General features: G+C 35.8%; 1 protein-coding gene across 1 annotated transcript; it reads left to right on the plus strand.

Annotated features, from left to right (window-relative positions):
- Positions 1-14,576: 14,576 nt before the first annotated feature.
- LOC131073076 (aspartic proteinase nepenthesin-2) lies at positions 14,577-16,211 on the plus strand. Its single transcript, XM_058009435.2, has one exon. The coding sequence runs from the start codon at positions 14,619-14,621 to the stop codon at positions 15,906-15,908; it is 1,290 nt and encodes a 429-aa protein (XP_057865418.2). The 5' UTR covers positions 14,577-14,618; the 3' UTR covers positions 15,909-16,211.
- The last annotated feature ends 1,697 nt before the right edge of the window (positions 16,212-17,908 follow it).

The raw sequence follows: 17,908 nt of genomic DNA on the forward strand, positions 1-17,908 counted from the left end.
GCTAAATTCATCTTGGGAGACTATGAGTTGGATCTATTCAAGAAGTTATAGAACTTGATGTAGAGAAACATGAGTGTGAAAGAGTATACTTAGGAATTCTACAAGATAATGATTAGATCTAGACACACAGATATGGATAGATAGAAGGTGGCTAGGTACATAAGTGGACTTGTATTCAACATTAAGGATGAGATGAGTATGTTCAAGATTTCCAAATTTGAGGAGGCTTACCAATATGCTTTGAAGGCTGAGGAGAAAGTGAAAACAAGACAACAAAATAACCCTAGAGGAAAGGAGAGATATAAGTGGCCAACGAGTGGTAGTACAGAGAAACAGAATGTTGAAGAAGAATCAAAAGCTAAGTGGAGTAAAGAAATAGATCAAAAAACACAGAGAAAACGGAGTGGCCATAGAAGTAGAGAATTTTTGGGCAAATATTTTAAGTTTGGAGAAATTGAACATAGATCTTTTGATTGGAAGCAAGGGATGGAAAAAAATTGTGTGGAAAATGAGGATCAAGAAGTTAGATTTACTAGTGACAATGTGTTGGAACCGGAGTAGGGAAAATCCCTTATATTCAGAAGAGTGTTGGTGGAGAAGAGTAGTGAAAATACCAGACCTATTCAGAGGAAGGATATTTTCTAGATTGTGTGTAAATCAAGTGGTAAGTGTTGCAAGGTTATCGTTGATAATGCAAGTACTGACAATTTGGTTTCAAAGGAGATTGTAGAGAAGCTTGGATTGAAGAGTCGTAAGCACCCTTGTCCTTACAAGGTAAGTTGGTTGCAAGATGATCTAAAGTTACAAGTAAAAGAGCAGTGTTTGGTGAATTTTAATATTTAACCTTTTAGGGATGAGGTCTAATATGATGTTTTGTCTATGAGTGCTTGTCATGTTTTGTTGGGAAGACCTTGGAAGTATGATTAAGGAGCCATTTATGATTGTAGAAGAAACCTAATCACTATTGAGAAGGATGGAAAAAAGTTCACATTGACTTCTTTGAGGGAGAAAGAGAAGGAAGTAAGGAATTTGAGTCTTGAGAGAAGTTGCAGTGTTGAGAAGCAGGTTGCAAAGGGTACACCAAATGATGGCATGAATTTGCAGAAGGATAAGCTAGATAATTTTGATAGTAAGAAGGAACCAGATGGCAGTAAGGTTATGGTGGCAGACTAGATGAAATCTTGTGGCAGAAATAATTTTGAGTTGTAGAAGAAAGAGAGCATTGGTCGAAGACAGTGTACAATTTTGCATCAAGCAAAGAGAAATAAAGAAAAACAAGAGTTGGAGTATTTGGTTGAGGTTTTAGAGGATGTATGGAAGAGGTTTGTAGATAAAGAAGATGTTTGGATAAGAAATGAGCATGGAGTATATATTCTGAAATATTTTCGATGTTCATGAGTTGCCTCTCATGGAACATAGATTACTACTTGGGGTGTCTGATGCAAGAGAATCCCCGGTCCATGAGCAAACTTGCATTAACCAAAAATATTTTTTTAGAGTTTTGTTTGTGTTCAGTTCAGTGTTGCAGTCTCTGTGTTCTTTCAATGCATTCTGGTGGTTGTTTATTTTTTTTGTTGTGGATCAGATTTTCAGTTTCTAGGCCTATCCTTGATCATCATTCTATATTTTCAGTCCATTTGGATTCTTTTCCGGAGAGTTGTTCCTTCCAGTTTGGCTGTTCTTGGTTCCTAGTGCAGTTTTGAGTTTAACAGCTAGTTGGTGATATCTTCTCGTGCGAAGCAATTTCTTGCCTTGTAGATCTTTTTGGTGCCTTTCCAAATGTTCCTTTGTCCTTGGCTAACCTTCTATTCAATCTGCACTTCTTGTTTGTTCTTTTCCGGAGGATTTTTCTTTCATTCTTAGGGCCAAGCTATTTGCACATTTCATTTTCCTTTCTTGGTAAATGTAATCTATTGTGGCCGACCTGGATGTGTTCCTGAGGGTATATATATTGTTATATGTGATCTTTAGGAGGCAGTGCAAAGAAGAGGAGGATCTAGTTTTTGGAATTGTAATCTGGATGCCTCTTGGAGGTCTAGATGGATCGTAATCTGGCATATAGTTTATAATAGGGCATGTTAGTCTGCATGTAACCAGATGATTACTGGATGTTCTATGATGATAATATGATGATGCAGATATTTGATTTTTAATTTTATCTATGTGTTGTTGTTTCTTCCATCGTGCTACTCTTGTTGCATGATATGGTTAGTTCTCTTTGAGGACCCATCAGACCATGGCTGCACCACATACATTAATAATCAATCATAAAAATATTAGATTTTGACATTTTCATAACATTATATTCAAAAGCTCTTCCCCACCTCTGTTTGGCTCCCTTTGGCATCCTTTTCCTTTTATGGGCCTTCTTGTGCAGATAGATGCAAGGTATCTTTTGGTTGCAGACAGTTGCAACATATTATTGGTAGGATGTGTGGTCCAACTCTTTCCTTCAGTTTGTGTTCAGGTGGATTCTTATGAGTAGGGTGCTTGTGGTTTTGTGGGATCTTGTTAGTCCTTTGTCCAGATGGCCCTCATTCTTTTGTGCACTGGTGGGTTGTTGCATTTGGATCTTGTTTGGGGGAAGGGCTCTAGAGTCATCTTTTCTCTATCTCAATAGTGTTTGCATTGAAGCTCTACTTGGAGCGAGAGGTGTGAATCTTAGAGCAAGCCCCCCCAAAGTTTTTTATGTTTGTAATGGAGAGGAAGATGTTTCCTCTTAAATAGTTGTTGCAAGTGATTCCCCCCCCTTTCATCTTCTTTGATCTTTGCATCGACTGTGATCTTGTGGTTGGAGTGTTGGGCTTTGAGGGGGTCAGGCACTATTTGTATCGCCTGCAGTGATCTTGTTGATTTTGAGGATATCCTTGTTGTTTTTATTCCTCTTGATCTCATGGGTTTTATTCTTTCCATGATGTTTGCTACTTGGGGTGGATCTCTTATCGAAGGATAGGTAGTGGTGTGTAAGGTTCACCTTGTTATGTGGATCTTGGGCTTCTGTGTCTTCCTTTTCTTATTTTGGGGTTCGTCAATTGCTTTGGCTCTCACCTTATTTTTCTTTTTCTTGTCTGAAAGTTTTGTCTTAAGGCCTGGTGAGGGTTTGGATCTCCTTCCCTCATGTTGGGCCAATTCTATTGAGGTGAACAACTTCTTCATAGAGGTGGAGAGTGGTTTGTTAGATGAAGCTGGTTGGAGTCTTGTAGGGGCTCTTGATGCCCTTGTCTTTGAGGCTTTGGGAGCCTATTTAAAACCCAATATTCCAAAAAAATGGTGTGATGTTGATATCTTTCTTTTGCTCTTGGTTGGTTGAACGATGCTTGGCTTTCTCTATTGATGGTCTATCTCTTTCCTGTTCCTATTGAGATGGGTCATTTTCCTATTGAGGTGGAGATGAGTTGTGCTAGGTGGATGTTAACTTTCAAGAGGATTGTTTTTACTGATTTCAACTTTTTGGTTTTGGGAGCTAAGATAAAACCCAATATGAAGGTTTAGGGAGCCTTTCAAAACCTGCTAGTTCTAGATTGCTCCATTATGCTCCTCTTGAAGAATCTGGTTGTTTTCATTTTGGGAACCATGTTAAAACCCAATGCTCAAGTTATAGGTGCCTAGAAAAGCCCTTGGTATTTGGTGATTGTTAAGGGAGCCTTGTTAAAACCCTTGGACTTTATGGTTTTGGATTGAGTCTTCTAGGCTTTGGCCACCTTCTTTCAGCTGCTTCTTCAATGTTTCTTCTTTTGTAGGCTATGTTTGCGCTGTTGGTAGGATTTTTTATACCTTTTAGTAGCAATCCTTTGTGGCTTCCGGTTCAAGAAAAAATTTGAGGGTTTCAAGTCCCTCCAAAACTTGTTGTAAGGGGTATTGGGTCCCCTCAAAACCTATTTTATCTTTAATCAAACACATTATATTAATAATATTCTCATTTCCATTTCTATAGAAATGTATAAATCTACACGCATATAATTTAATAATTGATGACTAGATTTATTGCTACAACAAATCTAGTAGTTATTTGCATAATTTTATAATAAAAAGACTCTATCAAACTCTTATAATTTTACTACCTACCATCTTTCAACAACTAAATATTAAATAAAAAATATAACGATCATTCAAATTGAACATAATTATTTGAACTACTACTCTCAAAATAAAAGTAAATAATGATTAGTCATAAATAAACATAAGATGTAAAATTTATATGAATAGTAAATAAAATTAATAATTTTGGATGGAGGTTTTTGTTTCTTTTTGGGAGCCTTCCATTCTTTCTCACTCTTGATGTTTGGACAACCTAGTGTTTTTTATAACTTCCCCTACTCATGGTCCTCTAGAGGTGGACTTTTGGAGTTTGGTGGTTGTGTTGAGCATGATTTAGAGGATTGCAACACCTCTTTTGGTGTGGGTGTTCCATGGTAACTATGAATCCTACTTCTTGTGGACCTATTGAGGTGGTCTATAAAGATTTGTTTGTAGGACTTTTTGCTAGTAAAAAGTTTAGGGATACCTTTCAAATCTCTCTAGACTTTATTGTTTAAGTTTGTTCTCTTATGTTAAATGCTTGTCTAGAATGGCTAGGTGGTTAATTGTTACAAGGTTTCTAGGTGCCTTTTAAAACCAATTTGTGTTGTCTCCATCCTTGTCTATGCTTGTCTCTATTCAAGAAGGACCTTCATGAAAAAGGTTGCAAAAAGCCTTTCAAAATCTATTGGTTGCTGGCCATTTCCTTGAGTGGTTTGTTCTCACTCCAAGGGTTTTTTTGTATGGAAGCTAGTTTGGGGTGCTATTCTAATACCCTTTATTTTGATTATGTGATTTTGGTGTGGCCCCGTGGTCCTGTCGGTTAGGTACTCTAGGTAAAAACATCCTTTCAAAGAAGGTTTATCCTTTTTTGGGTCTTTTGGTCTTGGTGGCCTCACTACTTGTGAGTGAGAACGTAGAATGGAAAAAACATGATATCATATTTGATGAAATAAGGAGGAATTAATACAAAGGTTAATTGGAGCTTAACCGCATCAATTATAATAACTACATTAACCATGCATATCAAAATGGTTATGTAATATATGCTAACGTTGCTCCTATTGTTACATTGATCCTAAGACATGCTCTAGGGACCCACCTTAAGGGTTACACAACAAAACTTGTTGATTTTATTATACAAATACATATTTATAAAATATCTTCTCTTGAAGAAACAAATCTTAAACCAAGCGAGGCTCCATCAAGTTGTCTCTTGACTGTCAAAAAAGGTGTAGCTTCAAGTTGTGTTCTTAAGATACTAGTCTCAAACTCTCCAATCATAGAGTCTTTAATTATTCAACAATGATCCCTAAGAGATACAACAAATCTCTATCATTGTCTAATGACTATAAAAGGGTATAATTCTCAATCATATACTCTAAATCTCACTCAAGAACAATCCATATTGAGCTCAACACAAAATATCAAACTTGTCTACAAAATATAATCTTCACAACACATATATTCTTCAAGTCTGTTAGCATAAAAAATGAAAATCATAAACCAAAAATACCAAATTTGCTTCTCATGAAAAACACCATCTCAAAGTGTGAAGCTAACTCGAGATGATGGAAATTCCTCTATCCTTCGATGCTGCAATTCTTCAAAATTTGAAATTTTATATGACTAATGCACCACTAACACTAAATGCACTATTGACATCAAGAGAAGAGTCTTTAATATTGCATTTATCATCTACGAATTCTTCATCCTTAATGAAAGAAACATTGCCTTCATTAGATTATTATTTTACTTTTCCCATAAGCACATCACTAGCTCGAGCTCTACAATCACAAGTTGTGTGACCCTTTTTCTAAAAATAAGAACCATTTATTCTTTATTATCTTCTATGACTTCTTGAATAAAGTACTTTTTTCTGAGAATCTAATCTTTTGTATTTGCTTCTTGAATATAGTGCTTTCTCTTGAGGATCATCTTTTGATTCTTGTTTTGTTCTCTTATCTTCTACTAGAAGAGCCAAAATCATACCTTCTAGAGTTTGTGAAGATGTTTGACTAAGCATGAAAACAACATTGTCATATTTTGAAGGTGATTTGTTTAACAATATGGCCTTAGCATCATCATCATCATTTTCAAGATATCTGATGAGTGATGTCAAATTACTTATATGGTTTGACATAGTTATCCCATTTTCCATCTTGAACCTAAACAACTAAAGTTTTAGAGAGAATTTTGCATTGACTACTTTGGCTCCAAATAAATTATTCAAAATTATCCCAGATTTCATTTGATAATTTATCTAAATCTATATGATACAATTCAGTGTCAAAAAAAGAAAGACCAATAATAACCTTTACTTTATCATCTTTGTTATTCTAGTCTAATAGCTTGGTTGCATCTATAGGTGGTTTCTCCTTTCAATTGTCATTCTCCAAATGTGAAAGTTAAATCTAGAATACTTGTCTAATAGAATTTCCATTTTAACAGATTAATATAAACCTTTTTAAGCAAGCCAAAATTCTTCACACAAGACTTTCTTCTTAACCCCACAACACAGAAAAAAATAATGACTTCAAACAACTAACATACCAACATTGTGAGTGAGCAGAGGCAAAAATAAAACACAAATGATTATAAATTTCTGCAAAATTTTTAATTGTATTACTTGCATAAAATTTTTTTACATCTATATCTTTTATAGAGGTGTATAGAAAAATTTAGAATAATAGTGACTTACAAAAATTATAGAAAATACTATATGACAAATAGATTTACATGACTAAAAGAAGGAACTCACTAAAAACTAGCTACAAACTGAGGTAGAAATTTCCTAAACATTGCAACACTAAAATAAATTTTAAAAATTTCCTAAACCAGTAGAAATATAAAAAAATCTAACCCAACAAAAAAATAAAAGTTCCCCAAATTGGTAGAAAATACCAGAAAAAACTAGAATATTCTATAACTTCCCCCTAATTTCTACCGCTAATTACATCAATATTTACAATGCGCAAAATTTTTCTCAAATAATCATATTGTTCTTGTGCTAATGCCTCAGTGAATATATCTACAAGTTACTCCTTTGATTTGCAATGTTGTAGGATGATCTCTCCATTGTTCACTAACTCACGAATAAAATGATACAGAGTGTCAATGTGCTTTGTCCTTTTGCGAAAAATGATTCTTTGAAAGTGCAATGGTGGAATTGTTGTCACAATAGATTGTAGTAGACTCATTTTGTTCATGCATTAGATCCTTCAAGATTCTTCGCATCCATACTACTTGACATGTTGTTGATGTTCCTACGACATATTCTACTTCTACTGATGAAATTGTTACTATAGGTTGCTTCTTTGATGCCCATGCTACAAGACCTATTCCAAGATGAAATGCATATCCATATGTGCTCTTTTTGTTATCAATACTGCCTGCAAAATCATGATCTATATATCCAACCAATAGAAAATTATCTGAAGTGGAATACAATATGCCATGATTCATAGTTCCTGTAATGTATCTCAATAACCTTTTTCTTGCTTGCCAATATGAGTTCTTTTGTGAATCCATGAATCTAGAAATTAAACTAACTGCATACATTATATATGGCCTAGTTGCAATGAGATATATCAAATAACCAACCAATTTTCTGAATATAGTTGAATCAAAATCTATCTCATTATCTTCTCTACTTAGTTTTGTACCTATTGCCACAGGTGTAGAAGTTGGACTGCAATTTATCATTCTAAACATTTTCAAAACATCTCTTGTCAAATTCTTTATCCATTGTAGATTTAAACCTATCTATAGAAATATTTCCAGTAAAAATCAAATCATCAACATATAGACAAACAATTTAAATTTGACCTTTCTCATCGAGTTTGGTGTATAAAGTAGGCTCACTAGAGCTTATGTTGAATCATTCTTCACCATATCAATCTTGTTGTACCATTCTCTTGGTGCTTGTTTCAATCCATAAACTGCCTTCTTCAACTTATAAATTTTTTCTTCAAATCCTTTTATCTCATAACCTGGTGGCTGCTGCACATATACTTCTTCTTCCAAACATCCATTCAAGAAGGTTGATTTGACATCCATTTGATAAACCTTCCAATTTTTTTGAGCAGCAATAGCTAGTACCATTCTAACAATATCAAATCTTACTACAAGTGCAAATGTTTCATTGTAATCAACCCCATATTCTTGTGCATATCCCTTAGCTACTAATCTTGCCTTATATTTGTCAACTTCTCTATTTTCCTTATACTTAGTTTTATAAACCCATTCACACCTAGGCATTCTTTATCCCTAGGATAATCAACTAATTCCCATGTATCATTTTTCTCAATTGATTCCATTTCAACATTCATTGCATCAATACAATGTTCTTGGTTAATTGCATATTCAAAATATATGGGATCTTGAGAAAATAAAGCAAAGTTTGATTGCAAATCTATCCTATCACATTGATCATAAATTTCTTGCAAACTTCTAATTTTCTTGCCTTTTAGTCTAAGTGTAGAATTTGAGTCATCACTTGTGAATTAGGAGAGGAATGACTAGATGATACTCCTTGCTCAACTTCCCTTTGTGAGTTTTCTCCTTATGGTGTCTTCTTGGTGGGCTACTTCCTTGTTCATTTGATTGTTCTCTTTGGTCTTTTTCTTCTTGTTCATCATATGGTATTGGTGTTGCACCTACAATTGTCTTGTCTATTTTTCCATCCCAAGATTCTTCTTCTTTGAATACAACATTTCTACTTACAATGACTTTCTTGGTTATAGGATTAAACAACTTATATGCCTTTGATTGTTCATCATAGCCAATAAAAATTCATTTTTCACTCTTATCATTTAACTTACTTCTTGTTTCTTTAGGCAGATGTGCATATGCAATAGAACCAATACTTTAAAAAGAGAAACACTAGGATGCTTACCACTCCATGCTTGTTGTGGAATCATGTCCCTCACAATCTTTGTTGGACTTTTGTTCAAAATATAAACTACACAAGCAATTGATTCAGCCCAATACTCATTTGGTACATTCCATCCTTTCAACATGGTTCGTGCCATCTCCATTATTGTTCGGTTCTTCCTTTCCACAACACTATTCTGTTCAGGTGTATAACTTGTAGTGAACTGCTTCTTTATTCCATGATAGCCACAATAATCCAAAAACTCTTGTGACTTGTATTCTCCTCCTCTATTCAATCTCAATACCTTGATGGATAATACACTTTGTTTCTCAACCAATGATTTGAATTCCTTGATCTTGCCAATTGTCTCAGATTTATATTTGAGAAAGTAAACTCATATTTTTATGCTATAATCATCAATAAATGTTAAAAAATAAATGCTCCCCCCTAATGATGGTGTTTACATTGGACCACATAAATTTGCATGCACAATTTCTAAAGGTGCCCATTCTCTATATGACATTCCTTTTGGAAAAATTTCCCTATGTTGCTTAGCCAAAATACAACTTTCACATGAACTTATTGGTGCTTCAATGGGGGGTAAGCCTTTTACCATATTCTTCTTTTGCAACAAACACAATCCTTTGAAATTTAGATGTACATACCCCAAATGCCATACCCATGATTGATCTTGACTTGATGCTTTCAAACTTGCTCCAATCTGCTCCATTTCAGTTTTTATGTGAAGTGGGAACATTCTGTTATTTGTCATTTCAACCTTTGCAATCACCATATTATTAGGAAAAATATCAAAAATAGTGCAAACATTATTCTCAAAAGAAACTCTATAACCTTTTTGAATAAGTTGTTCCACACTTATGAGATTATGTTTCAAACCAGGTACAAAATAAACATTAGAAATAGTTTTTTTACCAAGTTTTGTCATCACATTAATTGCACCTTTACCCATGACTTCAACAATATTATCATTACCCAATTTGATTTCTGATTTGATTGAAGTATCCAAATTCTCAAACAAATCTTTATTTCCAGACATGTGATTACTACACCCACTATCTAGAAACCAAATATTTCTTGAACTTTCTTGAGCTACATGGCATGTAATGAATAAAGACCCTGAACTACTCTCAGGAACATTTGCATTTTTCTTTCCCAAATCTGCTTGTTTATTTCGGCATTCATTTTCAAAGTGTTTATACTTCTTGCAATAATAACATTGAACATTAGGTTTGTCATGCCTTTGTGATGGCTGATTATTATTGCATCCTCTAGAATTGAAACCTTGGTTTCTCCTTTCTCCTGGATTTGGACTACTTGGGCCTTCTCTTTGGTTCTTCCTCTTTCTCTTCCTCTAAATCTTGAATTTCCTCTTCCTTTGCCTTTGCCAAATGTCATATGTGTCTTGAATGCATTCTCCAATGAAGTATTGTTGTTTTTGTTTATCCTGTATTCATGAAGTAACAAAGATCCAAATAATTCATCTATAGATAATCTTAATAGATCTTTAGTCTCCTCAATGGTTACCACAACAATATCAAACTTGCTTGGTAAGCTTCTAAGAATATTTTCTACATCCCTCTAATCTAATAACTCATCACCATTTAGCCTAATTTGATTAACAACATTCATGACATGAGCTGAAAATTGATCTACTGAATTTGAATCTTTCATTTGAAGATTTTCAAAGTTTCTTTTAAGTGCTTGCAACTTAGCCATTTTAACCATAGATGTAACCTGATATGTAGTTTCTAATATCTCCCAAGCATTTTTCACTAAAAATGCATTTTTAATTCTTTCAAAAATCAATTCATCCATACCTATTTGTATAAATTGGAAAGCTTTTCCATCTCTTTCTCTATTTTTCTGAAGTTCTCTTTTCTAATTGATTTAGACTCATCATTTGGTTCTGAAAATTCTTTAAAAATTATATCTAATAACCCTTGAGACTGAAATAAAGTCATCATTTTTATTGCCCAATTATCATAATTCTTACCCATGAAAAACAAAATTTAGGGTTGTACATAATTGATGTTAGATCCCATACTTTTAATCTCTTTGATCTTCTCTCATCAGCACTTTATAAAGACAATCATCAACCTTTTTTTTTCTCTCATGATCTACCTACTCCGATACCACTTGTGAGTGGGCAGAGGCAAAAATAAAACACAAAATGATTACAAAATTTTGCACAAAATTTTTAATTGTATTACTTGCATAAAATTGTTTTATATCTGCCTCTTTTATAGAGATGTATAGAAAATTCCAGAATAATAATGACTTCTAAAAATTATAGAAAATACTATATGACAAATAGATTTACATGACTAAAAGAAGGAACTCACTAAAACTAACTATAAACTGAAGTAGAAATTTCCTAAACATTACGAAATTTTCTAAACTAGTAGAAATATAGAAGCTTTCTAACTCGGTAGAAAAATAAAAGTTTCCCAATCTGGTAGAAATTGCCAGAAAAAACTAAGATATTCTAATAAACATGGATCATTGAAAACAAGAAAATTTCAGTAACGAACATACCGATATGGATCATTGAGAACAAGAAAACTTCAAGAAAATATGCACCTTTCTCCTTGATCTGTCACCACACATGAGCCCTTAAATCGTAGCATTGAGTCTACACTCTAAACATGGAGAAACCAACAAAGCGCTACCATCTCTCACACGATCTACTCAAAGAAGGGGATAAAAAATGCAGAGTCTATAGTACTTAGTCTATGGTGACAACACTGCGTTGTGGCAATACACGTTATTTCTTCTCATTCCGTGCTCACTACACTACCTTCCTCTCCTGCAAATGAATGTTCTTTTCCTGCACACCTGATACCACAAAGATTGGTCTTCACAGGTACGTGCATATGCTCTTCCAACTCAAAGGCCACTTTGTGAGGAAACATGTAAAAAGCATATGCTAATGTTTCGCAAAAAGGTTATTAGGTGGACCGTAAATATTCTTTTGCACAAGAACGAAGCTTCTATTCTTCCTTCCCAACGTTAACTTCGCTTTCGCTAAAGAGAGTTGATAACCCAAAAATCTGTAGATTATATTTCTATTTTATCTTAAAAATGCCATGCATACAATGGAAACTTCTAATGATCACATCCTTTTTTTTCGTCTCCTCAAATCGCCCTATTACTATCCTTTTCTTTTCACAAACAAAAATTCCAGATCCAGACCAAAGAAAGACTTATGCCCCACGAAAGCGGATATTTAGCCTTGAAAATTTTTGTGGACTCATGTCTAAATCGTTAAATATCAGTGTAAAGTTGTCATCTATTACGCGTTTTCATTCTTTACTTTCTCCAGCTCAATCGATACTGTAAGCGCTGAGGTACTTTTTCCATTTTCACATTTGCTTTCTGGTTTCCATTCCTGCTTCCACTGTTCCCGTTCCTTTTCATGCGTGACCCTATGTTCCCGTTTCTGTTGTCACAATGATTGCTTATTTGGAAAGAAACAACATTGCTCCTTATGAAATTCATCACCTTGGATGGGTGGTTCAAGCGCTTGAACTCACAACATTTACCCATGAATAATTTTAAGTATGGGTTGAAAATAAATTTCTCGTAGTGGTTTTTTTGTTTGTTTTTGTGGCCAAATCCAAAGATGTCCTACCCATGTACACCAAGGGCTTCTCCTTCAGCTTTACAGTTTTCATCTAGACTTTACCCCTAGAGCGACCTAACATTTAATCCTTCTAGCCCTTCTTTGTGCACTAACCTTTGAGAATTATTAGATTGAAAGCATCCTTGCCCCACTCCTCAACCTAAGGTGACCCCTACCCTGGTCAACCCTAGTAGATTGGCTAAATCTAAAATACTCTTGGCCCCTACTACTATAGTTAGTATTGATGAATAGTCAAATGATGATGAGAATGCCTCTTAGGATTCTACCTCCTCTTGGTGTGCTAGGTTGGAATGCACCCCAAATAATCCTATTAACAAAGAGTGTACTCCATAAACCCCTTCCTTTAAATTTCCCCCCAATCCTCTCCAACAAATTTACCAATTAAATGGGACTTCCTTGTCTATGCAGATAAAGTTAATGAAATTGTGATGGCTACAATAAGTAGTAGGCTATCATCCATTTTCTTTTGGGTTAGCTTAATGTGGCAAGGAAGAAAATTAATAGATTGGAAGCCCTTGCTAAAGATGATTTGAGAGCTTCTTGCTACTTGCTATAGAGGACAAATACTATATATTCTAGGAAGTGGCTAATGATTTGGCGAAGAAGTTAGACAAATGAGAAGGTATAGAGGAAGAATTGAAGGGCCTATATGAGAAGATTGACCAGAAAGACAACAAGAAGGGAAAAAATGAAGGCTATGGAGGTGACTCACAACAACAAGGTGTCCCTCAAAAAAAAATGGAGGATGTGATTGTGCAGAGTAACGAAATTTTTGAAATGAATCTAGTAACCCTATAAGATATCGAAGAGGAGATCAAGAAGAAGTGGGCTTGGAAGAAGAGGCATTTGCACTCTATGCCTACTATAGGGTCGAAGGCATCGATGTCCACGGTGAAAGTGACACCAGAGTAACTTGCTATTTCATATAGAAAGCGATCCAATAAATGACTCTCCTTCTCCAATAAGGTGAGTTCTATGAGTTGGGACTGAAAAATTGAGAAGCCTTGCACTAGGTAGGCCATCAGTTCATGCCTTCGGTGGTGGTGGGTCTATATATTTTGTTGTAATTGTCTTTAGTTGCATCTATCCCTTATTTTTTCATTGTGTCTAGTTAGGTGCTCACTATTTTTTGTTCTATTCTCGCAGCTCACATTTGGGTGTAGGGTTCTCACTCATGAGTCCCATGGCTTTCCTCAATTTTTCATTTGTGTAGTGGTTATGTAATGATTTGGGCCTCTCCCGATTTTAACTAATCAAAACCCTCCTCCTTACCCTAATATTTGTAAATAATATAATTATATTAATGTCTTGCATGTTGTGACGCAACAATTACTAGCACATATATCTTAAATTTAATCTATATAAAATATGTTGACATATATTGAAACATTTAATTTTTTCAATTTAATAATTTATATATTGAAATTGAATAATATAAAATTAAATGTCTTAATATATCTCCAAATATTTCATATAGATTAAATTTATAATGTATGTGCTAGTATCCATAGCTATGAAATAGCCTTTTGCACCATATAAGGTTTCTTGAAAAAGTTGAGAATACAAAATAACTACAAATTAGATTTCACTCTAGAATATACACATTTTTCTTTAATATCTGAGGATCCCTGAACTGGTGGCATATCTGAACCGGATATTTTCCTGATGGCATCATTTTTCTCCTTGCCAAACGTCACTATTACCATCGTTTTCTTTTCACAGACAGAAGATCCAGATCCTTATCTAGAGCTAAAGTTGACTTATGGCCCACGACACCGGATATAGACTTGAAATTTTTTGTGGCCTCATATGACTAAGTCGTTCAAATGTCAGTTCAAATATGCGAGATATTCGTGGTGGTCTCAACTAATATGCGATTTTATAGTGTTCTTACTGTTAAACACAGCAGATTACAAACGCAAGTGATGTTTAAGTTGAACAACTTAGACCTGTCAAACTTTCCACTTTGTCGACTTCTTCATTATTAAAAACACATGCAACAGCTTATATCAACTCACTTTGCTCTTTCTCTCGGAGACGCAGCATTAGTGAAAGATAAAAATGGACTTCTCCAAACTGTTGGGCTTCGTGGCTTTCATATGTTTTAGTATTTCCATGACAGCATCTTTTTCGATCGGACAGTTCAATTTGAGGGTGAATTTGACGCGTAGATCAGAGGAAGGCCTCAATTCTACCGAGCGATTGCGTGGGGCGGTGGAACGAAGTAAGAGACGAATGAATATGATAGAGGCGTTTGTAAAGCAGCAGATAACTGGGCAGTTAGACGCTGAAACGCCCATTCGCGTGGGAAACGGAGAATTTCTGATGAGCGTTGCAGTGGGAACGCCCTCGGTGAGTTTCGAAGCGATTGTCGACACCGGGAGTGATCTGATTTGGACTCAGTGCATGCCTTGCAAGAACTGCTACGATCAGCCTACGCCAATCTTCGACCCATCCAAATCGTCCACGTATTCCAGAGTTCCCTGCACTAACTCTTTTTGCGATGCTTTAGAGAGTTTTAAAACTGGATGCAATCCAGATTGTACTTTCGATTATACCTATGGCACTGGTGAGACTAGAGGTGACCTGGCTTACGAGTCATTCTCCATTGGGGACGGCAGCGGCAGCATGGTTGAAGGAATTGCTTTTGGATGCGGCCATGACAACAAAGGACGAGGATTCTCTCAGGGCGGCGGTCTTGTGGGACTGGGAAGAGGTCCTCTCTCACTCATCTCTCAGCTGGGCTCCAAGGTAGACAACAAATTCTCTTACTGTCTCTTGCCCATCACCGACTCTCCTTCACAAACCAGCCCTCTCATATTCGGTGACGGCGATTCCTTGAGCGGAGCCAACACGATCCCACTCATTAAGAACAGTGTGAATCCTTCTTTCTGGTATATTCCTGTCACAGGAATCACCCTCAATGGCAAGCCTCTAAATATTCCTTCTGGAACTTTCGATCTGCAATCGAACGGTAACGGAGGCATGATCATTGACTCGGGAACTACCATTACCTATTTAATCGAGGCTGCCTACAATCCTCTCAGAGAAGCAATTCAGTCCGCGGTTGATGTCGCTCCTGTAGAAAGCTCTTCGGGGGATCTGTGTTACCAGACATCAGATAATGTCGCCCTGCCTTCCCTCACTTTCAACTTCAAGGGAGGCGTGAATTATGATCTTCCACCAGAAAACGTTTTCATTCCTCAATCTGGGGATCTCTTATGCCTCGCCATGGGTGCCTCGAGCGGAATTTCCATCTTTGGAAATATACAACAGCAGAACTTCTACATCCTTTACGACAATGCTCAGAACACACTCTCCTTTAAGCCCACTAAATGTGATTCTCTTTAAATAATCATCACCCTCTTCTGCTTTGTCTGGCACTGCCACTTCCTCTTCTTGTGTTTCTGTCATGGTCTTTTTTTTCAATTTCGAATATAAAACATGATCCAGTCTCCTATTTATGTTTTCAGGGCTGCATAGTATAATATGCAACCTGACATCATCGCCTTTGTATGTTTCCTGCGGTGCCTAATATAATATCGATATCATCGCCTGTTTATGTTGCCTGCACTGCTTTATATAATATGTTTGTTTCCTTCACTGCCTAATCTATATAGAAGAAAGCACAACAGTCTCTGTGCTTTTATCGTTTGAATGATCTGATAGCGTGATACGTTCCATTTTACATCCAGCACTCTAACCTAACTAATACAATGGTTTTTCTGTTTTTTTCAGAAGGCCAACCCATCTAATACATGTTCTATTGTTAATAAAACAGAGCTGCATCAGAGTGATTTAACAGTTTGTTGAATCTTATCAGGAAACAAGCTGATTGATATGTTCTATTGATGTTATTTTGGATGTTGAATCCTTTTAAGAAACAAGCTAATTGTTTGTTCTTGCGGATGGATCACTATAATTTGTCGTTTCCGCACTATTATTGCTCATTGATCTGTTCTTAGGATGTTTCAAGTGCTACACGCAAGCGTTTTATTTAATAGCAGAGCATATAAAATCTGTTCAAGTTCTCCGTTACGGTTTATCCCTATTGGAAATGAAAGCAAAAATGAGGATTTTGAGGGTTTGGTAGCAGGGAAAATAGCTGTTACTGCAATCGACAGGCTTCTTGATCAGCGTGGGAGGAATGGATAATTTTTTGATGAGTGTTAAATATGGCTGAGAACTATAAGCCGTTCTCCCTTGAAGATAATTTTAATATAATCTGAAGTTGTTCACTGTTATGTTATGTTTTGATACTATTTCTTGAGTATTATTATTGTCAAAATACATCATTGAATGTGATTTAAAATAATATAAAAAAAATTAACAAAATAAAATAAAAAATAACAAAATAAAAATTTAATATCGTTTTTTATTAGGATAAACTGGTTTTGAGGGGATTAGAAATTTTGTATAACAAGTTTTGAAGGGGTCTAAAGCTCTTCGATTTTTCACGGATCTGGAACCAACAAAGGGACGCCACAGACATATACAATAGAGCTAGCTAGCAGCAAAGTCACAGACATCCAAAAGGGATTAAACATTACAACTCTTGTGGCACCATAGGCTACAGGCAGAGCAGCCAAAATGCAAACGTCAGCCAAATACAAAAGAGAGACAATACAAACCAGGCTGGCAACAACAACAGATCTATACCACCTTATAGATATGAGAAATAGCAAACAAGGGTTTAACAGGCACCCCTAGGCAAACATACGGGTTTTCCCAGGCTCCCTTAACCTGTATAAGAATTTTCAGCTCACCAATAGCAAAACCTGATCCTAACCAAAAACACAAGCTAGCCAGACTTGGCCCTTGAAAATTGCCATCATAGAGCCTATCCAAAGCAACAAACCAAGGGTTTGTCGAGGCTCCCTTAACCTTGAGAGAGGGTTTTAAGAGGCTCCCACAACCTAAAGGGGTCTTAACACAACACCCAATACCTACAACAATATAAACAGGCTTCTAGGCATAACCAGCAGCATCCAACTCCACCTCAATAGGAGATAGGTCTCCTCCAGCCATCTCCATCTCTACCTCCAAAGAAGACAGATCCACCTCCAAAGGACTAACCGGAGAAACCCCGAGATGCAGATATAAAAGAATAATAAATCGAGCCATGGAACCATGCAAGAAAGGGATAAAAAACACCCTCATCAAAAGGGGAACTAGGATAGACCAAGCATGCCCAAAAAAGATCAGTTCCCAAAAACATGAAAAATAAAGGTTTTGAAAAGGCTCCCTTAACCTTATGCTGAAACAAGAAAATAGGGGTTCTCATAAATAACTCAATATCAAAGAAATCCACCCCATGGGGTTTTAGCAGGCTCCCCAAATCTAGATCTCTA

The sequence above is a fragment of the Cryptomeria japonica genome, chromosome 3 (genome assembly GCF_030272615.1).
Source record: "Cryptomeria japonica chromosome 3, Sugi_1.0, whole genome shotgun sequence".
Lineage (NCBI taxonomy): Eukaryota > Viridiplantae > Streptophyta > Pinopsida > Cupressales > Cupressaceae > Cryptomeria > Cryptomeria japonica.

Coding starts and splice junctions, on each gene's coding strand:
- LOC131073076 (XM_058009435.2), top strand. CDS start 14,619: ATGGACTTCTCCAAACTGTTGGGCTTCGTGGCTTTCATATGTTTTAGT.